Genomic DNA, 25,279 nt, shown 5'->3' with positions numbered 1-25,279 from the left:
AAACTCTCTCATTTTTTTGCCTGTAGAAAAAAAAGGCCTGGCTGCCAGTGTTCTAACAGCCAAATGGAAGAAGATGGCTGAGAACCTCAGCATCCAGTATGCCGACAATGATAAATCTTATCTTCACTATAACTCCACCCTCAACCGTATCTAGGAGACCTCAATCCAGAGACTCTGTTTTAACCTCTTCAGAAATAAATCTTCATTGGGAGTGAGGAGAATCAGTATCTGAGTGATGCAATGTGAGAGAGACTTAACTGGCCACAGCTGGTTTTCAAAATGAAAGGAGATCATGACCCAAAGAATCTAGGCAACCTCTAGAAATTGAAACCGAAAGAAAATAGATTCTTCCCAAGAGCCTCCAAAAACTAATGCAGCCCTGCAGACACCTTGAGTTTAGCCCAGTAAGACACATTTGGAACTCTGACTTCTAGAACTGAAAGCACAAAGGAGGCAGGTGAAAACAAGTATAGTATGTTGGAGTAAGGGAATTCTATCAGATGGTAACTAGAGTACACAGGAAGAAATGAAGAGAAACAGAAATAGATCCTATTCACAATGCCATGTTTTCTTCAGTCATTATGTCATCTTGATCTCCTATGATCTGTGACCGTCTTTCCTGTTTTTTCATGACGTCAACAGTTTTGAAGAGAAATGCTCAGGTATTTTGTATAACGTTCCATAATTTGAGTTTGTCTGCTGTTTTCTCTTGGCTACACCATTTGTTCTTTTGTGAAAAATACCACACTGGTGAAGTGTCCTTCTCAAAATATCATATTAGGGGTAAATGATATCAACATAATTTTTCACTAATGATATTAAATTTGATCAAGTCAATAAACTTTTAATAGAAAAAAAAAAGAAATCTTCAATCTTTTACTAGAGTGAAGGAGGGTTACATTTCCTTCAACAGCCCAGTGTGGGAGGGGATCTCACAGCTTCTTACACAGACATGAACAAATCCTTATTTTCACGCCATTTATCTTTATCCCTGGAATGCCTGGTGCCACCAACTACAAACATTTGGGGGATTCTGAGCTATAAATCTGGCTGGTTCTCAGATGTTCTCAGTACTGCCTTAAGATTCAGTTTATTCATCTGTTTTCTAGTTTGAAGAATTTTATCATTGTCTCCTCTCTTATTTTCTCCATCTTTGAGATTTCTTTTTTTAACCTTAAAAAAATCCCTTTGTGTCATTTTAGTGGGGTTTCAGCACAGAATGGAAGTAGCCATGTGTATGCTTAATTTGTCATCTTTACTGAGAAGTCTCAAAAAGATTTTTAAGATAAACGTTCAAGTCTGATGAAGACACAGTGAAGTAGGTGCAGTGCTGATAAGGGAATCAATAAAGTCTACTCTCTGGAAAACAAATTTGCTAATATATCAAGAACCTAAAACATTTATATCCTTCAACCCAACAATTCCTCTGCCAGTAGTCTAGATTAATTTGGGGAGAATTAGCATCCTAACAATGTTAAATCAAATTATGAAATATTAAATCTTCCCATTCATTAATATAGCTAAGGTCATGCATCAGCTCCCACCTCCAGCATGTTTTCTTTTTCTCAAATCTATTCCTACTTAGAGGCAACATCGGCATTTCTTGCCTGTATTATTACACTGGCCTCCATTATTAACCGCCAGAATTATCATCCAAAAAATGCAAACTTGAGCATGTTATGCCTCTGTTGAGAGCCCCTCACTGGAATTCTCATGCCCATATGATAATGCCACACCTCTGACAGGCAAACTCTTATCCTGTTTCAAGGATCACCACTTCTACAAACCCTTTCTTGATACCCCCTTCCTAAATGACGCAGTCGTTGTTCTTTTGTAGTTCCTCTAACACTTTATTCCACTTGTTTACTCCTCTCTGTCCTCCACTCAACTGTGCATACCCATAGGCAGGGACTGGCTTATTTACCTTTGGGGTGTTGACCAGAGGCCTTGCACACAGAATGAACTCTAACATATTTACTGAATGATTTAGTCCCAGCCTTAATTTTATAGATGCGAAAACCAAGTCCCAGAGAACCCTTAGGTAGCAGAGCCAGGAGTAGAACCTAATGCTCCTGACTCTTCATCTCAGCCTGCACCCTCATGTTGGCAACGTCACTTTACTGTTTCCTATGTGGTTATTCAGAAAAGCTCTCCTCACATTCTGCAGCTGTTAAAAATGGCAATTGTGAATAGCCAAAAAGTAAAAACATAGCTAGTTCCCTCTGAAGCTAAATTTTAAAAAATAGTAAAAACTCAAATGTTCATCAACTGGTAAACTGAATATTAACAGGCCATTAAAAAAATGAAGTTCTGATACACACTGCAACATAGATGAACCTCAAAAACATGCTAAGTGAGAGAAGCCAGACACAAGTAACCACATATTATTTCATTTTTATGAACTGTCCAGAAAAGGCAAATCTACAGAGACAGAGAACAGATCCTTTCCCTTGTCTGGGACTAAGGGCTGGAATGTAGAGTGACTGCAAATAGGCATAAGGGATCTCTCTCAGGTGACGAAAATGTTCTAAAACTGGATTGTGGTGATGGTAGCACAACTCTGTAAATTTACTGAATTGTGCACTTCAAATGGGTGAATTTTATGGTATGTAAATCATACTGCAATAAAGCTGTTTTATTTTTAAAAATGATGGTTATAAACATTCCATAGTAACGAAGTAAAAATCATTCTAGACCAGCACTGTCCAAGAGAAATATGCTAGGCACATATGTACTTTAAAATTCTTTAGTAGCCACATTAAAAAAGTAAAAAGAAACAGGTAAAATTTCAATATATTTTATTTAATATATCTACAATTTATCATTTCAATGTGCAACTGGTATACAAAAGTATTAAGTGAGATACTTGACAATCTTTGCTTCGCACTAAGTCTTGAAATCCAACATGTATTTTATGCTTTCGGCACATTTCAGTTGGGACTAGCCACATTTCAAGTGCTCAATAGCCACATATGGCTAGTGGCTACCAAATTGGACAGTGCAGTTCTAGACCATTAAACTTATAAAAGAGATTATAAAAACCATACACTGATTATTGCTATGTCAAATTTTACATAGAAAAACACATGGAAACATAAAATGTTTAGGGTGGACGGAATAGGGATGATCTATTTTCCATTTATTTGGAAAGTAGGCATGTTTCTTTTTTAATGAAAATAGTACTTACACTACATTATCTATAAAAAGAAATGGCCTTCTCCCACCAAAGGGGAAGGCGGGGCGGGGGGGTGCAGGAGGCTAAAGATAGCTCTGGAGGGAGCTCCAACTGGCTAAACTATAGCCTGTCAGCATGAGAACATGAAAAACACAGATGCCTTGGATTGAGGGGACACTGACAAGTCCAAAGGGCCTGGAGATGCTGGGAACTACCTATAGGAAGGGCAGGGCAGAGCAAGGCAGAGGGCTGGGTGGTGAAGTAGCAGCTGGCCAGGGAAGCTGGTGAGCCTTGAGCAGGAGAAATGCTGCGAAGGTGGAAGCAAAAAGCACATGTTTAGGAGTCTGTAATAAAGTTTTTTTAAAAAGAGGTAAGGGTTGAACAGCTCCGTGACCACCATGACCATGTGTGTGTGTACACACACATATATATGTATCTCAGCTGCCCAAATCCTTAAGAGAATCGTCTTCTACTCTTACAGTTTTCTTAGGTATTACAGACAAGGACTGATGTTGTGCTATAGGTCAGGAAAGGAGAAGTCTGAGGAAAGTCAGACCCAATGTCTACTTGTGAAGCAGTAGAATTGGAAGGGCCTTTGATCATCTCAAGTCTAGAAATCCCTAAATGGGGTGAGGTGGTAAGAGAAAAGGATAGCCCCCTCCGAGTGGAGGAAGATTGCTGAACTGTTGTAGGATGCCTCCCTCTGTCCAATTCTCTAGATACCTCAATCCTTGGGTAAATATCACTAAAATGTATAATTTAAAAAATTTACAGAGTATATAATATATCAAAACAAGGTGAAGGCAAGAAGAAATTTGGGTGAGAACCAGTTAGTCCAAAGCCCTACTGTACAATCTCAAGGAGACAATTCAGTATTTACTGACTGTCCCATGCATTAGAGTAAGTAGTGTGGCCCAGGCCAGAACGGGTGGAAAGGAGCAGGGAGGAAGAGTAGCACAGAATAAGATTTAAAGCAGAGATGGGGGATCTACTAACTTCTGTTCCTGCAGGACTGCTGGTCAGGCTGTTTTAAGATCCACACTAGAAAAAGGGCTGATACTAACCAGAGTTAGGAATTCCCAGGAATATAAAGTCCCTCACAGGTAAGCCAGGTTGTGTACCCACCAAAATTTCTGCAGGGTGGGAGAGAAGTACACAGAGAAGCACAGACCAGGACTCTAGGTTTAACTTTTGACCTGTTAAATAAATAAAAAGACCTGCCCATTGTTCTAGGAAGGGTAATAGTATGTAAAGGATGGCAGAGACTGCTAGCTGTACCCTGATATTCATTCTTGTTTTCTTTCACAATAACATGACTTCTAATTTATAGGTGGTACATGACAATCTGGATTAAGAATTTCCCAGTTTCCCTTGCAGCTAGATGTGGTCATGTGACCCAGTTCTCACTAATAGGAGATGAATAGAAATGATATGTGCCCTTAAAAGGAGACTTGTCTACCCCTGCCCTTCCCCCATTTCCCTCTTCCACTGTCTGGAATGTGAATGTGATAATAAGCCATCCCTAGGGTGTTACCCTCAAACGCATGGCCCAGAGGGTGCACCACCACATTGTGTACCTAGCCACTATTATTTTGGGTCTCTATCAGAGGACTCAAACCTATAGCCCAATTAAGATAGAACAGGAATGAAAAAATGGGCAGGAGTAGATTCCAGATGATGATCACCACCACTGCCACTACAACAAAGAACATCATTAAATCACTGCTACCCCTTGCCCTGTTTCCTGGGCACTTACCGGCACGCCATGGGACATGAGGGTGTTGGGATTCATGAGGGTGACAAGTTGGTGCAGGAGGTCAGGCTGGCTATCAAAAAGCTCAGGTGTCAGCTTCTTCATCACCTCTTCCAAATGTTCTGCTGCAAGTGACGGTACCCCATACCAGGTCTTTGGCTCACCCCTGTACAAGTAGAAAAGGGACATATAGAGTGGTCACACCTTAGCTGTGCAGGAAGCCCACCCTGACTGCCCCCCCTGGCTCCCCAGGGCCCCATTCACCAGTGGAGATAGTTAATCGAGTAACTCCAGTGATCCTCAATATGCCAGCAAAAGGCAGAGAAGACCATGCCCACGTAGAGCCAGGGCACCTTCATGCCGGAGATGTCCGCATTGATGTGGCACAGTACTGACTGCTCCAACACCGGCATCACATTCAGGTTCCAACCACTGGTAGCATACTCCTGTCAGGTAAGGTTTTTGTGGAAAGGGGATGAGGGTTATGCTAAGGAGCTGAGACATTAAGTCACTTCCTTTAGCCTAGGGAACCTTAATTTTGAGGTCATAGACCTTTTTGAAACACCTAAGAAATATTATATATTTTCCGCCCCGACCCCATCACCAAAATGCACACACACAAAATTTCAATTCAATTCACTTCGATTTCAGGGAGGTTTACAGATATATCCATCCACCAAAATACCTGCAAGTTAACAACCCCTGCTCTGGACCAAAATCCCTTCCGTCGAGGCAGGACCAGGCCCTATTATTTTCTGTCCATACAAATCCCACTTCCCGAACACTTATGAATGAGCCAGGCACCCTGTCAGGTTATTTCATATACTTTCTCATTTCTTTTTTGTTAATTTGGAAACAGGGTCTCGCTATGTTGCCCAAACTGGTCTCAAACTCCTGGGCTAAGAGATCCTTCCACCTCAGTTGCCCAAGTAGCTGGGATTACAGGCATGTGCCAATGTGCCTGGCCTCATTTAATTCTTTTAACAAATTTGCAAGGTAGATATTATCCCTGTTTTACAGATAAGGAAATGAGCTCAGAGACATGAAAGAACCCATCTCATGTCTGCACATGCCAGGTCAGGCATCAGGCTGTTCTTCATATGCATCATTTCATCTAAATCTTACAGCAACTGTCTAAGGCAGGCATAATTATCCCCATCTTACAGAGTCATTAAGTCTTTCAGATACTAAATGACTTGCCTAAGCTCACACAGCTGACATATAATGATGAATCATCCACTCACCTCCTCCTCAGGGGTCAGGTGCCGCTTACTGTCACTGACAGGGAAACCGCTGCCAAATTCTTTGGAATGGATGTCAGCCCCATACTCAACAGTCACATCTTCCTCAATGCTATTCACTAGTCGCCAGAACTCCTTCTCCACAAGTTCTGTGGGTACCATCTGAGGGAACAGGGGTAGATGACTGTGGTCCATCATATCCTGGCCCCAATGACCCAGGTTAACTGAAACATCAAGCACTAACACCTATGAACCTAGCCCCAACACTATCCCAGCCCTCCATCACCTACGTGCACGGGCATGTTGAAGTAGTCAGCTTTAAAAGAGTCAGCCATCTCGCCAAAGCTCTGCAGAGTGTATTCCCGGGTAGCCTGCTCAAAGCCAAAGGCTTCAGGGGGCCGCTTACACTCCTGAAACCCAAAGGAGAACTGTCACCAAGACAGAGGCAAAGAGGTGAAGAATCTTCACAAGTGGAACTGGAATATGTCGTAGGAGTAGGGAGGGAGAACAGCCCTAGGTCTGCACTCAAGGCCCCTGAAGCAGGCCTTATTTTATTTACAGCTCTACCTTTTTCTCTCACCATTTTGGCTTACTTAGTCTTTTCATTCCCCACATGTACTTCCACCATGTTTTTGCTCATAGTTCCTCCCTACTGAAATGTCCTCTCCCACTTTCTTTCACTGATTCTTCAAAACCCAACTCGAGTCCCAGAGCCTCCAGGAAGCCCTCCCTCATCACTACAGCCCACGCTCTTTTCTTCCTTCAGGTCTTTACCTAAACCACAGGCTGACTTTAATATGCTATCCTTTGCTCTTCTGCCACCATTTTTTTCTTTCAAGCTGAAATGTAAGTTCATACAGGGTGCTTAGAGAAGCTTTTTATGCCCAGACTAGAACTATAAGCCTGGGAAAATGGCACTGAATATTCTAGTACCCTGGAGGATGGAAGACAAAGGCATCATCTTTTATAGTATCAAACCCTACATTATTCCTTTTCTTTAGACTGTCTCAGAAGACAGAATGTGGGTCTACCCCACTTTGTACCTATGTTTGTAATTTTAGATGAGAACTATATGTATCACAAAGTCAGACACACATCCTGTTCATGTCTGAAAAATAAATGTCTATCTGGTCTACTGGCTCATAGCCACTTAGAGAAGAGTCAACTAGAGCTGACAGTCTTCCTCATCCATGACACTGTTGGGTATCCAAACTCATCCCCACCAGAATCTCCACCACCGCCAAGGCCATTACACACTTGCTCTGGCCTTTCTTCATCTGTGTGTGTGTATGTGTGCATGTGCACACTCGGTCTCTACAACCACTGTTGAGCCCCTAAGATAAGGCAAGAGGCCATCAATGTCTGCTCTCCAGATGTCCAGAGGGACATGTAGAAGGTAAGCACTGAGAATTTGGAGAAGGTAAGTAGTTCATGAAATGTACCTGCTCTACTTCCCAGTCACTTGGCCCTCACTGTTGCTTCAGCTGCTTTCCTTACTGCCACCTTTACTGCCCTTACCTACACCAAGCACACTCTACCCCAGTACCTCTGCTCCTGCTAGTCTCCATCCCCCAGTATGGAATGCCTGCCTACCTCTTCTACTAAAAGCCTACATCATTGCAAACCAATCTAAATATCACAACAGGAGGAAAACAACTAAATAAATATTATACCCATATGATAGACTGTCTAAAAGAAAAAAAAAATACTTTCAGTAAATTTAATTATAGAAAAATGATCATGAAGTAACAAATAAAAAATACATAATAACGAGATTCCAAACTTGTTAAAGATAGTTATATATAAGCAACAGTAAAAAGATAAGAAGAAAATATACCAGACTATTAATCATGGTTATCTCTAGGTAGTGGGATGATAAGGTAATTTGTCTATTTTCTAAGCTTTCTTAAAAAAAAAAACAAGTAAAAAAAGTGGAAATAAAAAGAACATTTTTTTCCTTAATATTCTTGTCTTTCAAATCTCATTCCTGACATCTTCCCTGATTACTACCCTCAGTTATTTTCCTCTCCTCTGAACTTGTACACCTCAGATCTTCTAACACATAATTTAGCATCTGCTTATACGTCACCACATACAATCTAATCATGACGCTTATATCCCTAGGTGGTCTAGGATCTCCCAAAGGACAGAAACAAAGGTTGAATCTCCTCATCTTTCTCCCAAAGCTCTACCCCTGGGACCCAAAATGTAAGACTGTGGCTGAGCTAGGGGGCCGCCCTCAATAAGGCGAGATGAAGGCAGGCAAGGATACCCTATGAGGCAGATGTGGACTGGGGCTGGCCTTACCGCCATGACACACTTTGGGCACCGCCAGACACCCTTAGGGATCTCAGGCAGAGGAGGCAGTAGACAGAAGATATGGTAGTTGTCATCACAGCCATCACACAGCAGGAGCTTGTCATCTTCATCCCCTCGGGAACACATCCGGCACACATATGACTCGATCTGCCAGGGGAAAGAAACATCAACCTAAGCCCTGTCCAGCCTTCAAACATCAAACTCTTCCAGAAGTCCAGAGAGCTCTCCATTGGAAATCTGCTATGCTTGTTGGTTGAATAATTCATGGCCCTGTACAGGCTAGTCACGCTAGGACTGGAGTTCAAATGCGTGTATGTACCATCTCCCCAAATAATCAGGAAGAGCTGTGAGAGCATTCCTTATCATTTAATCTTGAATCCTCCCATTTTTATTCATTCAGTACATACTTACTGTACCCCGTGTTCAGCACTACACTGGACTCTGGTACAGAGATGGGTAGGACATAGTATCTGCCTTCCAAGGGCATATAGTACTCTGGAAACATGTGTTCATAAAAATTAAAAACTGACAATAGTAGCCCATAAAGGATACTGTGGGAGCCTAGAGAAGGAAGCACTCAAAGCAGCTGGAGATAAAGAGGGATGGCCTTGAGAAAAGACTTTGTTGAAAAGGTGACACTTGAAACTGGAAGGCAAGCTGAAGCTTGGCAGTGGGGCAGAGCACAGGTGGAAACTCTTCCAGGCTGAAGCAGCAGCATGTGCAAAAGGATGGGGAAATGAAAAAGCATGGTGTGCCTCAGGGGAAAACAAATGAACATACCTACAAGTAGTTCGTGTGGCTATAGCAGAGCAGTGAGGTGGGCAGTGCTGGGGAATGAGGTTAAAGGTCAGCAGGGACTGGATCATGCATGGTAATGAGGAGCTTAGCCTTTATCCTAAAGCAATGGAGAGTAAATCTCCTTCTCTGGACCCTTCCAGCACTTCATGTTGACAGCACTTGATCACCCTTTTTTGTTCTTTATTCCATGTGAGCTGGCCCTGTTTCCTCAACTAAGTGAGCTACATGAGGGCAGGGCCCACCAGGCCCACTTTTCTGCTTAATGCAACCTGGTCCAATGCCATGCTGGGAAAATGCCCACCAAAGGGACAAGAAGCAGAGCATTAGGAAATCAGGGCTGGGTCCTTACAAATTGGGCATTGCTATGGTTCCTCCGCAGCCTCATAGTCATCTTGGTGCAGGGCTCTGGGCTGTGGCTCAGCTCCTCCTTGTTCTCCAGAAAGGTCTTAGGTGAGGTTGACTCCACCTTCACATCCCCACCTAACTCCTCCTTCACCACTACAGTCGGGGGACACTCAGGCCCTTCCTTATCTGGAAGAGAGAAAAGTGGCTCTAAACATAAGGTCACTTAGGGCCCTGCCTCGTCTCCTCAGGGAAGGCCATCCCAAGCCTGTTAGGCCTCACCTTTCTTCCGCAGAGTCTTATCCTTGGCCATGAGGCCTAGGCCCATCATCTTGGGGCCTGCCCCATAGATCTGGAGCTTCTTCAGCTCTGGATTCTTTTCAATGTCTTCCTCTGTGGGTTCCGGCTGGGAGGAAAGAGAAAATGAATCAAGACTGCTATCTGGGGCAGATCGCCCCATCCAAAAAGAACAATAGCTCAGATTATATGTCACCTGAGCTGATGCCAGGGGCTGAGACACAGATGGGCCAAGGGAAGAATTCAGTTGCTTTTTGGAGACCGAGGGTGAGCTCCTCAGCCCTCTCTTGGAAAGGAATTAAAGATGGGATCTCAGTTTACTAACTATAAGATGAAAATATTAACTCCTACCTTATAGTTATGAGGGGTTTTAGGGATAACATATATGAAAAAATTAACAGTGCTTGGAATTACCAATGAATGGTAGTGACTAATATGATCTGCTAAATTACATGTATCAATGAGCCCAGGAACAGTGTCTACCTTGTTCTCTCTTATATCCCAGTGCCAAGAAGAAAGCCTGGCATGTAAACTTCTGCCTGAAGGTAAAATATGAGGAGCCGGGTGCAGTGGCACACAACTATAGTTCTAGCTACTCAGAAGGCTGAGGAGGGAGTATCACTTGAGCCCAGGAGCTTAAGGCTGTAGTTTGCTATGACTGCGCCTATGAATAGCCACTGCACTCCACCCTGGGCAACACAGTGAGACCCTTTCTCTTAAAAAACAAAAAAAAAGATACATATATTAGGAGAAAGAAGTGTTCTACCTCTATGAGCAGAGTGAGTCAGGAAAGGAACAAGACAGGCAAGGACAGACGTGCAAGAGACTGTATAGCAAAAGCAATTATACAAAGAGATCAAGATCCAGCTCAGCTGAGAGTGGGAGGAAAAAAAAGCAAGAGTGAAGCCAGAGGAGAGGTACACTAAAGCACAGAAGAACTCATAGAACAAGAGAAGGGATAGTGGAACAGGGAACATAGTCTTGGTCAGAGGGAGGGAGAGGACTCTCTCTAACCAAAAGCTCTACGTTAGAAGAAGGGAAGTACTCACATCCGGCTGCAGTCTCTTGGCCCGCCGGCCATAGCTGTTGAACTTGGAAGGCTGCACAGATTGTCGAAGGGGGATGCTGTGGGGTTTGTATTCCTTGTCCTTTTCCTCATTATCAAATGGACGTGTGTTACATTGCTGAAGACAGGTGAGGGATAAAGGTCAGGGTGTGGGGCTCCAGCCCCCAAAAGCAAGAACTTCTCTCTATCCTCACCCAATGACAACCAAAGTTGTGGTCCACACGTGACCCATACCAATAGCCCCTGTCCAACTGGTCTTTATCACTGACAGCAGCACATACTTTGGGAATTCTTCTAAGTGCCTTTGCTTATATCATTCCTCCTTCTAACCACCTCCCCCACCCAACCATCTCTCCAACTAAATCAGACTCCATCTGTTCCCAGACCTCTGTAGCCCAAAAGACCTCTCCCTTCTCTGAATTCCTCTATCAGTTAAAACTTTGTTGGCCGGGCGCAGTGGCTCGTGCCTATAATCCTAGCACTCTGGGAGGCTGAGGCAGGAGGACTGCTTGAGGCCAGGAGTTTGAGACCAGCCTGAGCAAGAGCAAGACCCCGTGCCTACTAAAAACAGAAAAATTAGCCAGGTGTGGTGGCGTGTGCCTGTATCCAGCTACTTGGGAGGATGAGGCAGAAGGATCGCTTGAGCCCAGGAGTTTGAGGTTGCAGTGAGCTACAATGATGCCACTGCACTCTACCTGGGGCGACAGAGTGAGACTTTGTCTCAAAAAATTAAAAATAAAAAACACCTTGTCACATAACAGATAGTAAGCTGTCCCTACAGGTAACTCCAAGACCTCTGACCCTGGGCAGTATGGGAAGAGAATAAACATTACTAGGAAAGACTAGAGTCTAGCTTCCATGTCTCCATCTATCAAACCAGTTCCAATAAAAGCAAGTATGGAAATATGTGTCTAGGGGTAAAGCCTCATACCACCCCAGCCTGGCATCCTTACCACAAGGTTGGCTCCAGACTGGTACATCTCATAGGGATAAACGATGCGTTCATAGTGGGAGCGTAGCAGGGAGCCAATGTTTTTGCCTGGTGGGTAGTTGAGGCGCTGGGCCACCCGAGCCCACCGACGGTCCTTGCAAATGGCTTCATAACCACCTTCCTCCACCACAATCTGAAAGGACAAGCAGGAAGGAACATGGATGTGCTGTGTATATATATATGTACATGAGGGACTAGACCTATAGAAAGGGCAATGAGGGCCACTCTAGTCCTGCACTTCACTGGGGGCTACCACCTTTCCCAATCTCAAATTGCAGCAAGAAATGCCCAGATGTTTTGATGACAGCTTGTGTGCTACCAGGCTGTGCCCTTGCATTGCACCCTACAGATCCAATATCCAAACCAAGGGGACCCCCTGAGTACCAAGGCTGTTGGGGTGGGGTGGGAGGTGTTTGAGAAAAACCTGTTCTTACTTTGCTGAGACTGTAGAGGTCCAAGATCCGCCGTTCTACATTGGGAATCTTTAAGGAGGAGCCCTGGATTTCCCAGAACTTGGCAATCTGGTCCAAGTAGTTCAGTTTCACTCTTGTCTGGGCCTGAAGAAGAAATGGCTCAAAGAGACTGGCCAACCCCTCCCTCTGACCACTGTCTTTTGACCCAATCTTAGGGAAGGAGAGAGGAAATAGAGCAGCCCACGTATACTACCTAGGGCTTCTCCCAATGAACTGGATCCCAGAGTCTAGGCAGTACCTAGCCCCATCTCTCTCATCTCTGTCACCATCTAGCTAATCAGAGAAGTCCAAGGTCCCAAAAGAGAGGGTCACAACAGCCAAAGCTTTACATACATTCTCTCTTAATCTTCCTCACAGGGTTGTATGAGTATTATCATCTCTTGTACAGATGAGGAAACAGGCTCAAAGGAGCTAGGTGACACAGTAAGCACCAAGGTATCTAGGTGCCAAATAACTTAAGTTTTAGCTTTCCCTCTGCTGCTGAGTTACTGTATAGCCCTGGACAAATCGGTTCTACTCTCTGGACCCCCATTTTTTAATTACAAAAGGAAAATAAAATAACTGCACAGTCCACTTACCCCAGAGGGGTAGACTTAATGAGGGGACCAGTGAAGACCCTCTGGAAACTTCCGAATTGTACCTAAGCTCTAGGGATGCATGTTTCAGAGAACGAAGGCTCTAAAAGAGTATATGTACCTCCCTATGCACCACAAAACTTATTCCATGGTGGCTGAAGAGTGAGAGTGCATGCTACAGGCAGAAAGGCCTAAAGAACCAAGATCAGTGTACCAAAGCAGCACTGGTACCTGATCCTAGCTAGAAACAAGGCATATACCATGCTTCCCTGAAATCTCAGTGACCCAAGAAGGACTCCCAAAGGCCCCAAGTCTATAACCTCCTCGCTCTAGTCAGAGGGCCCAGTTCTAGGGAGAACTAGATAGTCATTAACATTCACTACATTGCCCTGATCTCATTAGGGGGAACCAGGACAGTTTTTTCTGTTTCATAATTAAGAAAAACTAAGGTCTGTTTGCAGAAAGAAATAACCTATGGCTCTTTAGCTGCTAGAACCCTTAAGGGGCCAGGAACGCTACTCCTTCAACCTCAATCCCTTAGCTTTCTGAACTTGTCTTCATCCCTGCTCCTTTCCCTCATTAGCCGGCAATCCCTCTCTAGAAAACCTGCCCTTGTCCCATGCTAGGCAACACCTTGCCCTAGCTGTACCCCCACACCCCACAGACCTGGACAGATCTATTTCTCTAAGGAACTTGTACCCCCTGCAAGAGATGACTTTGCCCTGACCGAAAGAGCCCTTAGACTGAGTCTAGAACAGTAGTTCTCACAGGGGGTGATTTTGCCCCCCAAGAGACATTTAGCAATGTCTGGAGGCATTTTTGGTTGTCATAACTGGGAGAGGGTACTACTGGCATCTAATGGGTAGAAGCCAGGGATGCAGATAAACATTCTACAATGCATAGGACAGCCCTCAGAGAACAAAAAATATCTGGCCCACAATGTTAATAGTGCCTAGTTTGAGGAACTCTGGACTAAAAGACAAGTAAGCTTTTAGGTTATGGTTATTCAGCTGGGCCTAACTCCCCCACCCCCTGAGGACATCTAATAAGGCTTGTGGATACATAACAATGGGAGAGGGGTGGCAGCATACATTTTCCATGGAAGATTCCAGCTTCTTACCTTGAACTATCTTCAGGGCACCCACTCTCATTACCTGAGGACATTCTCAAGCCCCTAGTGGAGAACCCCACCTGTCCATGCAAAGGGCCTAGACTTCCTGCACAGAACAAAATGGAGAGGGAAAAGCCTACCTGCTTGACCCCTTGCCCAAGTCTTTAACATTCCAGCCTCCACACAGACCGGTTCTTGTTCCCATCCATCTACCTCACCTCCCACCTTACCAAGCACCATGGAAGGAAGATAAGAAGCCCAGGGCTGTGTGGGAATTGGATACATGAGGCCACAGTCAGATGGCCAAGGAAGAAAGGGTCTCAGCCACCACATTTCCCTTTTGTTGACCAGGTAGGGTAGGTTAGTTGACAGGGGTGCTTCGGAAGCAGCAAACCACTGCAGAAAAGGGACACCCCAAGCCTTTCAGCTACGAAATCAGAAATGCTAAATGCCCCTGCCTGTTGGTTGTATTTAGAGTTCTAAAGTTTCCTCCATGCCTTAGGCATACCAAAAAGATGCAATTTCACAGAAGAGAGCATAAAGGCCTAGTTAGGTAAAGAACCTTAGCCAGAGATGGTATGAGGGAAGTGGGATCAGAGCTCAGGTATCCATTCTTTCAATCCCACCACCAGCTGCTAGTTTTCTTACCTCTAGCTCATTCAGCCTCTGGATTCGGGGGGTAAACCTAAAGTTGTCCACTTCCACAGCAAAGGGTGGCTGCCAGTCCTGAGAGGGTAGAGAAGGGAAAGGAACTTGGGTTACCTCAGCATAGTGCAAGACCAGAGAGTACCAGAAGCAGCTCAGAACCCCATTCATGCCTTCCCAGATCTCTAGCCACCACAGACTCTTTAGCCTGGCAAATACCCAACCTACCCATCCCCATCTCCCCCTAAACTCGCAACAGGGCCTAGCAGCCTCTCAAGTCCACATGCACATGCCCTGGGAAACTTCTCCTGAGTCCCTCCCAACAGTACAGTGCCAGGATTTAAAGAAATAGTGAAATGGGGCCCCATACAGTTGACCCCAAACCCTCTCCACACCCACATTAACCCCTTGTCCCCTAGGCATATGCTATAGGACACACAGTCTAGGAGTACTGGAAAGCACACAGGATCTGGGGTCAAAAGACCTGGGTTCATGTATTAGCTCTATGGGATTTTTACCTTTATAAACCTATTTTTCATCTGTAAGGAGAGAATATGAACTCTAGCCCTGGCTCCCTCACAAGACTGATATGGGAAATAAACTGGCTTTTAAATGAAAATGTTATTCGAAGGAGTCATCATTAAGACTTGACATTTAAGGCTGACCGCACCACCCAATACACATGCCGGGTAGCTCAACTCCAATTCTGGCAGGATTTAAAGGTTTGGGCCTTTAATGTTTATTCTCTTAGTTTAAAGGGCCTGAGATAGATGCTGCAGGCAAAAGCAAGGAATAGGGAGCAAGAATCTGTATCACTCACCGGGTCTGGAAGGCTTCCCGTGGGTCCTCTCTCATATACCTGCCTGGTACAGGAAGAGGCAGGGAAGGAAGCCCTAGGGGGTGAGTGCTGGGATGCCCAACTGACTGTGGTAGCAAAGAATGGGAGGGTTTGGGGAGGGAAGTCAGGGAAAGGTCATAAAAGTAGAGGAGACTCTGCCCTGCCAAGTTGGAGCTTGTTCTATCCTGCCCAAAGGGTAGCTGTGAAGAATCCCCTCCTCTCAACACCGCCTCCCCAACCTCCCACACAGCCCTCTTCTCCCCAAAGCCCTGGCTCCTGTTGGGGTGGCAAAAAGAACCTAAAGTAACCTAGACCAATGCTTTCATTTTACAAATGGGAAAAGTGAAGCCCAGAGAAGAAATGTGATTTCTCCAAAATTACATGCTAATGGTAGAGCCAAGACTAGAACCCATGTCTTCTGACCTCCAGACCAAGGTTCTTTGCGCTACACCAAGGCTACCAGTGTTCATACACACATGCATACATATGGAAGAGGGGGAGGGTACAGTAAAAGAGAAGAAAAAAACATTGACCTCTTCTGTATGCACACATTTAGAAAAGGGGCCAGAGGACTCATACTTGCATGCACACATACTCCCGGCTACCACTGCCCCACCCCACCGCACCAACCAAAGCAGGTAGCAAACATCTGGGGCTCAGTAAGCAGGGTAAAAAAAAAAAAAAAAAAAAGTGGGCCAAAATGTTACCGCTCAAGCCCAGATAAGTTCCCCGTGCCCTCTTGCCTCCTATCAGAATAGGGTACTCCCCTCAGCACAGATAGCCCAGGTAGAAAGGTACTCAAACCCAAAACTCCAGGTACCCTCCTTTCCTGCTGAATCAAGTTCTAGACAAGAATCAGTGCAAATTCAAGCACCTGACAGGAAATGGCAGAACTGGAATCCTAGAGCAGGAGCCATGGATGCAACAGACAGCTGGGGAAGGTCCAGCAAACCAGCTGCCTTCATTCCCATACTACTGTGTGCCAGATGCTCAGTATGTTGGTATTATTAAAATGTGGTTGGCTACCTGATGATGGAAGCAAGACTCAAGCTTCCCTGTGTCCACTCCAGAGTACCGACACTCTCCTCCCACCCATCTTTCCCAAGCATAGTAATCACCAATTCAGACTCCAAACCACCCTGCCTCAGGCAAACCTCCAATGCCCGGGCACCCACTCATACATAGGTTCCCACCCTGGGCCCAAGCATCACGTGGGTGAGTACTTCAAACTACAACAAGAAGACCAGCTAACTAAAGGTGGCCTAGAAGCAGCCCTAGAGGAGGAAAAAAAACAAAACCCAAGAGCCAGGTCACTTGGATTGGAGGGAAGCACACTGTTGGGGTAGAGAAAACAAATATAACAAAGGACAGCCCCCTGCTGGCCACACACACGCCAGGGACACATCACTTTTCCCCTTCCCGGTCCGCCAAAGCAGGGTAACACTTGGCCAAGGCCAGCCTGCCCAGGTAAGTCCAAGATAGAAAAAAGGAAATTCAGGCCTCAACTACCTGCTATGTGAGATATGCCTCTTTCCCACAGGCTTGCCTGACCACTTCAGCGAGTGTCTCCTCAGGGAGTGCTGCCCAGGACTCCTGCCTCTCCCTCATGCTAGCCTTCCTGACCTCTCACTACCCACTGCCACTCCCTCACCGTGGACAAGGATACCTCAGAGATCTGTGGCCAGGCTCCAACAAGGAAGAAATTAGATTACCCAACACCTCCCAGAGGATCCATCTGAAACCAGCCTAGATCTGTGGCTGAGCACCAGAAAGCATCAAGTTGGATAAGGAGGCCTATGGTGCCCTCCTCAGGTGGGAAATGAAGCTTCCTATCCCGTTTCAGCCAAGAGACACCCACCCGAAAATACCCTGTCGCAGCCAAGCTCAATTCTTGCCCTTGGAATTCCAAATGATCACCGAACAACATATATCATCATTTCTCCTCCACGCCGGGTAAGGCAGCAGCCTGTCCCAGCCCTTGGGGGACTTCTGGCCTGAAGCCAAGCCTAGGAGTAAAGATAAAGCCTTTGTTGCTGACCTCTGGGAATCAAGTGTTCCAAAAGGGGCAGAATTCCATAGCTCCATTGTGTTTATGGGGACCCAAGAATGGCCTATCCTCTGGGACCTCCTACATCCTGGCCTCGGACAGAGTAGAAATCTTTTGCGGACTCGCACTCCACCACCAAGCTGACTGGTTCAAGCCTCTTTTTAGGAAGTCAAGTCTGGGAGGTGATGTCCAGGAAAGGACCCAGGAAAAGAAGGGGACAATTCTCTGAACCCACCTCAGGGGAGACAGATAGAACATTCCCTGTAAGACTGATTTCCTGACTGGTCCACCAGGCAGGGTATTATCATAGATGAATTGGCCTGGCAGAGTATGAGCAAACATGAGTCAACCCACATAGGAGCAAGCCAATGACCACATCAAACATCTTCACAGTCACAATAATTACCACTTATCTAGTGCCTCCTACAAACAGACGCAACCAGGTTTACTCCAATCCTCTAAATGACCATTCCTGGGACACATTTCATAGGCTCAAAGAGATTACGTTTACTTGCCCAAGGTCACACAGCTGCTAAGCTTCAAAGTGGAGTTTTGAACTCGGGTCTGCCTCCCTTTAGAACTGTAATCTCTCCATTACACCATGCTGCCTGCCTTAAGGGAAGTGATGACAACAGACGGCAGAAAGGCCTTATTCCGTGCAGCCTTAACCTAGGTAGTCCGGGGTAACTAAGAGATGTGCGGGATGCTTCTCTGTGTACTCTTTCCAGCCTACTAGGAATCTCTGTTTTGAGCCAGGAGTGATTCTGAAGAGTGGTGGTGGCGGTGGGTCTCTGACCCCAGGTCACTTGTGGGCCTCAGACCACGAGAGGACCCCGACCCCAGCATCCTTTCCCTGACCCGCGCAGCATCCACAAGGGGCCCAGCCACCCCATCTCCCCACACCTCGAACTGCCCTCTGCCCCAGACTTCTCAGCCGGCTACCCTACTCCTTCATCCCCGGCCTCGCCGCCGGCGACCACCAGCCCCAGGCCTTACCGCGGGTGGGCGGATCTTGCAAATGCCCGACTTCTCCGCGATGGGCCTGATTTTCGCGATGTAGCCAAGAGGGTCTCGGAACTCGGCCCAGCTAGGCTCGAACACCGGGCACTCCGGCGGCGGTAAGAAGTCGTCGGACCCCGGCTCCATGGTGGGCCCGAGGTCTGGGCCAGGGATCAGGAGGGGTTGGACCGCCCTTAAGGACTCATGGCGCCGCCGCTGTTTGAAGCCAGGAACTGAGCCGAGGCACTGCTCGGGGACTAGGCCCTAAGCCGGGCGGCCGCCGCCCGCCGATTGCCTAGGGGGGCGTGTGGCTGTCGCGCTCTGAGAGCCTCAGGCTGACACTACTGCTACCGCCTCTTCGTCCTGCTCCCTGCTCCGTTTCTTCCAAACTCTGCCGCTGCCTCTCAACTACCACAGCCTTCGCCACTACAGTCACCTCCCAACCGCCGCGGCCTTCATCGCCGCCGCCGCCATCTTGGTTTGTCAGCGTCTGCCCTCCCCCTCGCCACAACAAACCGGATCCTTCCGCGGAGTGTCTCTCCGAGCCTCGTACACTTTGCGTCAGGCCAAGCCCTAGAAATACTTCATACCGTTGGTACTGAGCTAAATAGGCTGGTATGAGTTCCCTGTTTGGAAGCATTTATTCAAAAGTACCACTCCGACTGAGAGAAAATAGTTCTTCCCAGCGGCGGAGGAGCAAGATTGTAATTAGTTTACCGGATCCTTTTCCCGGATGGGCCGACCGTGCACGTTTAAAGGCCAGTGGTGCGCATGCGCGTTATGGAGACAGACCGGAAGAGGAGCTGGCGTCGGTGGGTGGTGGGCCCAAGCTGGCCCCCCCCCCCCACGCTGACTTCAGCCAGATCGTTAGACGCGCCCCAGCGTTTTCTGCCGCTTCTCCCTGGTCTTTCTGGTGTGGGCCGCGGAAGGTGGTTTGGGGTGCCTGATTGCAAAGGATCGCGTCTGCTGGCCCACAGGTTGCGGGAGATACGCTAGGCTGGCAGCTCTAGGCCCCGACACGTCTAGGGCTTTGAAAGAAGGAAGGCAGCAGGCTGCTCACTCCCCTGGGATTATGGATTTTTAGAATCCTGGGTCCCAAGTAGATTAAGGAAATATTTATTTCGGCCAAGGTTACACGTAGAGGTCTCAGAGATGAGGTTTCCATTCTTACCCCCAAAGAGTCATTGGCAGTCAGCATTTTAATAAATGCTTTCAACTGTTCATGTGCACTTTTACTGTGTACACATTTGTGGCGTGTACTTCTACAAAATAAGCCTGTGTGCAGTTATATTTTAATTATTGGATGTTCAGCAACAGCATATTTATCCATCGCCTACCAGTGCCTGCTGTGTAAAACACCTACTGTTGCTCGTTTGTGAGCCTACCGTGTACTTATCAAACACCTGTGTACATTGATTGCATTTATTGTGTATAGCCCCTGTGCATTTGAGTACCTACTACGTGTACATCTACTATTGTGTGCATGTTCTCTGAGGAATTTATGAATAGGTTCATTGCAGCTACAGTACTTTGAGTATCAAACCAGTACTTTATCCACATACATCAGGCATCTACTGCTTTGGGGATCATCTATATCATTCATCAGTTGTGGGCTTATTGCATATAGTTTCAGCACCTACTATGCACATACTTGAGTACTTGTGTAGATGCTGATTCAGTGCTTATTTTGTGTTCTCCCACCAGACTATCAATTCCTTAAGGGCAGGGACCATGTGGCCTTATACATCCTTAGCACCTGGAATGTTAAGCAGTAAATGAATGTTGAGTGAACAAAAAAATGGTGTCCTTAGTAAGTATATACTGACTGAAAATAATGTATACTCTTTACAAACATTTCCTGTGTATATTAAGCATCTACCATAAGCTTGAATATGTTTGAGGGGTGTGGGGAGTGTCATTCCTTCATCCAGTTAACTGTTCCTAATCTGATACTGTGCCAATTAAGTACATTCTGCCTATTTTAGGACTGAGCTAAGGACATCCTAGCTGAGGGAGCATAGTACACAGGTGGCTCACACCCTGGGGTCAGACAGGCATGCTTTCCTGTCCCACCAGCTTTATCATGTTCTAGTTATGTAACTTTGGTCAAGTCCCAACATCTGAAACTGAAATGGAGATAATACCTACCTTGCAGTATTGTTGTATATTTGGCACATAGCAGGCCCTCAGTATCTGGTAGCTGTTATTTTTATTTCTGAGAGTCAACAACCAATATGTCAAAACTCATTAAGAATCTCCTTTGTGCTAGCCATTGTGCTAGTGCTTCCTTATTTTTTGTCACTTGAATCCTTATATTACCTTGAATGTTCGGGATCTTTATCCCCACTTGGCTCGTGAGGAAACTTGTCCCAAGTAATACAGATAGTAAGTGACATCTCCTTTCTAGTTTTCTAGGTGTCAGGGGAAACCTCAGCCCCTCCCCACCAGAAACACAGGTGAATGATCCAACTGAACAGCCATCTGGACAGGAAACAGAAAGCTAGGAAAGGTGATGCTAATCATAGTAATATCACTAGCGTCTCATGGATAAGCATCTAATAGTCCACATAGCTCTTTCATACCAATTATTTCCCTTAATCTTTGTAACAGTCTTGGGAAAGATGTAGGTCATTTTACCTATTCTATAGATGAAGAACCAAGTTCCAGAAAGATTAAACAACTTGCCCAATGTTGCACGGGAAGTTGCTGACTTCTGGTCAAATGATCTGCCTGTCACTTTCCCTCACCAGGAATAGAACTGGGCAGAAGGGTGAGGAGAATGAGGAAGGTGGAAGAATACGCCAAATCCTAGGCTAAAGGAAATTTGGCCTTTGCATCTGGAGGCAGGTCGGTGAAGGGCAAAGAGCATGAATCAGGAGTTAGGAGACCAGGTTTTGGGTCTCAGCTCTGCCCAGGCTTCCTTACAGCCTTCTATGAGGTCTTGAGCCCACACACACCTCTGCCCTGGAAGATCAAACAGAAATTGTGTAGTCTTTGAAGCGAGTGAGATATAATTTATTCATTCACAAATACTTATTAAATTCCTACTATGCACCAGGAAATTTGCTGGGCACTGGGAATATAATGATAACCAAGACAGACTTGGTCTCTGCTTTCCTGGAGCTGACATTCATCCACTGAGATCTGCCAAGTACCTCACCTGCCGGAGCCTTGATTTTCTGGTTTATACAATGAGGCTAAGTAATCCCCTCCTCACAGTGGTGTTGGGAAGATTAGAGATGATGACTGCCATTCATCAAGGGCCAGGTGCTATGAAGTAGGTGTTACCCCTGCCTTACAGATGAGGAGACTGAAGCTCAGGGAAGTATAAACTCACCCAAGTCACATGGCTAGTAGGTGGCTGAGCCAGAACTCAAACCCAGGTCTGTCTGACTCCTACACAATTCTACCTGTAAAAGTCTCAGATGGTGCTCTGAACACAGTAAGGTGGTTAGGAAATGGGTTCCTTTCCCAAGCCTCGGGTCTTGCTGGGGACCAACCAGAGTCTGGGCATCGCAGGCTTAAGAATTGAGAAGCGTAAAGGAGCTCACCCTGGACTTGGGGCTGGCTTAGCATCATCCACCCAGCTGAGAGAGAGGGTCTGGCATGGAGTCGGTGCAGAGTAGTGATTGGAAGCCTTGTCTGGGCTCAAAACCACACTCACCCCATCCATGTTTTGTGGATGAACTGGATGAGAGTGACTCTATGCCTCAATTTTTTGATTTGTAAAATGGGGTCTCTTCGAGTTCTGAAGTAGGCATGAGCTGTCAGTTCCAACTCCTAAATAGCTCTGGCATCCATCCCCTCCTCTCCCGCCATGTTCCACTCCTCTTGTAAGCCCTTTACTGTCGCTAGCCTGGACTATTAAAACAGCCCCCTCAAGGTATCTGCGTAAGCTCATGGTTCATTAGATAGACAGAGAAATGTAGATGTACAGTATGTGCTTAATACATATACATAACAATAAAATGACATATCCAAAATACTAATTCAAAATAAATTATGATAGTATTGGATTACAACTCAATGGTTAAAATAGAAATCCATGATTCTAGATTGATGTAAATAAATAAAATGAGGGTAAAGGGAAAGTTCTTCCTTAAAGTGGAATACTAAATAATAAGTATAGAAGGAATGATGGAGTTAGAAAATCATCAATGGATGCTCGAAACTTTTTCCAAATAAAAGAGCAAACTCTTAAGATATAGCTATAACATCTAGTGCCCAAATCTTGATTTCTAAATGCCATTCTCTACTAAAAAGAACCAGGACTCTTTGGGAAAAGAAAAATGGTTGATTCCAGGGCTGGGGCATGAAGCCTGGAGCATCTTGAGGTGCCAGAAAACAAGGAAGTGCTCAAAGAAAGATGGAGATGTGCCACAGGACACAGGAGCCAGCTTGGAGGGCTTCCTAACTGGCCAAATCTGGGGCATTTTGAACATCAAAATAAAGAATGATATTAATGGGTCATGTATAACCCATTAAGTAAAATAGACAACTATCAGTCCATGATGATATAAATAATTAAATAAATGTACAAGAAGGGACAGTGCACCCTTATAGTGGGAAGCCACCTAATACACGTCAAAAGAATGATGGAATTTGAAAATCGCCATTTGGCCACCTTGGCCATAGTAATTGTTTCAGGCAAGAATCATCAGTGAACGCTGAAACCTATGGGTGAAAGTTTGAGGAGTAACAGAATCTCAATGCATCTCTCCACAAGATAATTCGTCACAAAGAGGAAAATAGTAACTTTAAAGTGGAGACACTGGATAGCCTAATGTGTCACCTGGTCTTACTTTAGCTACTGCTGAGGCCAGGGTGAGAAAACCTACTGGCAACAGAGCAACAGGGATCAGATGAGGAGACCTGCCTATCTCCAGGCTTCACTGTGTGCCCTGCCCACCGCCGAAGCTGCCCGCTCCCATTCTTTTCTGGCTGTGCCACTGACATTCCATTCTCTAACACCTCTAGGCCTTTGAATGTGCTGCTCCCTCTGACAAATGCCTTTCTTTACCGGGCTAATTCCTACACACCCTTCAAGATGCCATTAACGGGGCAGTTCCAGAAAACCTTCCCTGACCCCACTTGCCCACCCCAAGTTGGATTTCCCCTGCTCTGTGCTCCCACACGCCCAGGGCTTCCTTCTGGGCCTGTGCTTATTATATCGTCTTCACATTATCCCCACCAGGCTGTGCACTCCTGAAAGTCTTGTCCTGTACTGTCCAGTATGGTAGCCACTACCCATTTGTGGCTTTTTTTTTTTTTTAGACAGAGTCTCCCTCTGTTGCCCTGGGTAGAGTGCAGTGGCATCATTGTAGTCATCGTAGCTCACTGCAACCTCAGACTCCTGGGCTTAAATGATCCTCTTGCCTCAGCCTCCCGAGTAGCTGGCATGACAGGCGCATGCCACCATGCCCGGCTATGTTTTCTATTTTTAGTAGAGATGGGGTCTCGCTCTTGCTCAGGCTGGTCTAGAACTCCTGAGCTCAAGTGACCCTCCTGCCTCAGCCTCCTAGAGTGCTAGGATTACAGGCATGAGCTACCATGCCAGGCCTTAAAATTTAAATTTAATGAAATTAAAAATGCAAACTGGGTGCAGTGGTACGTGCCTGTAGTCCCAGCTACTCGGGAGACTGAGGCAGTAAGACTGCTTCAGCCCAGGAGCTCGAGGACAGCCTGGGCAACACAGCAAGATCCTCCATCTATAATAATAAAAAAAAAGCTGTTCCTCAGTTGCACTAACCACATTTCAAGTGCTCGATAGCCACATGTGGCTAGTGGTTACCGCACTGAACAGTGCAGGTATAGGACATTTCCATCATCACAGACAGACCTACTGGACAGCACTAGTCTAGAACAAAGATAACTCTGTGAGATTCTAGGACCTTTGCACTTTGCTATGTGTTGTCTCTCCCCATCTGCATCCCGAAAGAGATTGGCGGTAGCACCTTTGATGTAAGAACAGTCAATGGGGCTGGCGCGGTGGCTCACACCTGTAATCCTAGCTCTCTGGGAGGCCAAGGCGGGAGGATAGCTGGAGCTCAGGGGTTCAACACCAGCCTGAGCACAGGGACACCGAGTGACACTCTGTCTCAAAAGAAAAAAAAAGGAGTCAGTGGGCTGTTGTCTTCAGGTCCTCAAAGAAATGGGGAGGTGAGGAGATGAGCTACCTCTCCACAATCTGGACAGCGAGCCTCTGGGGAGAGGCAGAGGGTTGGGGCAGGGACAGCCCAGTGCTGAGACTGCCATGAAGATGGGAGGAGGAGAACTTAGCAAAGAGCTGAAGGAAGCATGAGGAGGTCCCAGAGGGGCCCAGAATTTTGGTACACAGGTTGCATCAATCAATAAATCCACTAACACAAAGATACCTAACTCTAAGACTTAGCTTAGAAAGAACCATTCATTCATTCATTTATTTGATCAACAAAATTTTAGTGACATCTGTGCTGTGCCAGGCACTGTAGTGAGCAGTACTCTGAACAGAGATGATGCAGACCAGCATCAGTCCCAAGCCACTGTGGCTTGGTGGGGAAGAGAGATAATGACATGAAGGATCTCAAAGAATGTGATGAAGAGCACATTTTGTGAAGGATGGGTTCTTTA

General features: G+C 45.9%; 1 protein-coding gene across 2 annotated transcripts in view; it reads right to left on the bottom strand.

Annotated features, from left to right (window-relative positions):
* The window catches only part of KDM5C (lysine (K)-specific demethylase 5C), a 31,598-nt gene extending 12,119 nt beyond the window's left edge, over positions 1-19,479 (bottom strand). Inside the window, exons 1-12 of one of the 2 annotated variants that reach the window (XM_012660637.1) lie at positions 18,668-19,479; positions 14,790-14,867; positions 12,417-12,539; positions 11,945-12,115; positions 10,975-11,109; positions 9,911-10,034; positions 9,636-9,817; positions 8,477-8,635; positions 6,460-6,579; positions 6,173-6,331; positions 5,193-5,374; positions 4,932-5,094 (exon numbers count right to left, since the gene is read on the bottom strand). In XM_012660637.1, the coding sequence (XP_012516091.1) occupies positions 4,932-5,094; positions 5,193-5,374; positions 6,173-6,331; positions 6,460-6,579; positions 8,477-8,635; positions 9,636-9,817; positions 9,911-10,034; positions 10,975-11,109; positions 11,945-12,115; positions 12,417-12,539; positions 14,790-14,867; positions 18,668-18,817 (1,746 nt within the window). In that variant the 5' untranslated portion in view covers positions 18,818-19,479. The remainder of the gene's footprint in view (positions 1-4,931; positions 5,095-5,192; positions 5,375-6,172; positions 6,332-6,459; positions 6,580-8,476; positions 8,636-9,635; positions 9,818-9,910; positions 10,035-10,974; positions 11,110-11,944; positions 12,116-12,416; positions 12,540-14,789; positions 14,868-18,667) is intronic. The other variant, XM_012660638.1, reaches the window with a different exon arrangement.
* Positions 19,480-25,279: the final 5,800 nt, after the last annotated feature.

Source organism: Propithecus coquereli, unplaced genomic scaffold, assembly GCF_000956105.1.
Source record: "Propithecus coquereli isolate 6110/MARCELLA unplaced genomic scaffold, Pcoq_1.0 Scaffold671, whole genome shotgun sequence".
Taxonomy (NCBI): Eukaryota; Metazoa; Chordata; class Mammalia; order Primates; family Indriidae; genus Propithecus; species Propithecus coquereli.
The sequence above is the reverse complement of the archived record's forward strand: the minus strand, read 5'-3'. Positions and strand labels throughout refer to the sequence as shown.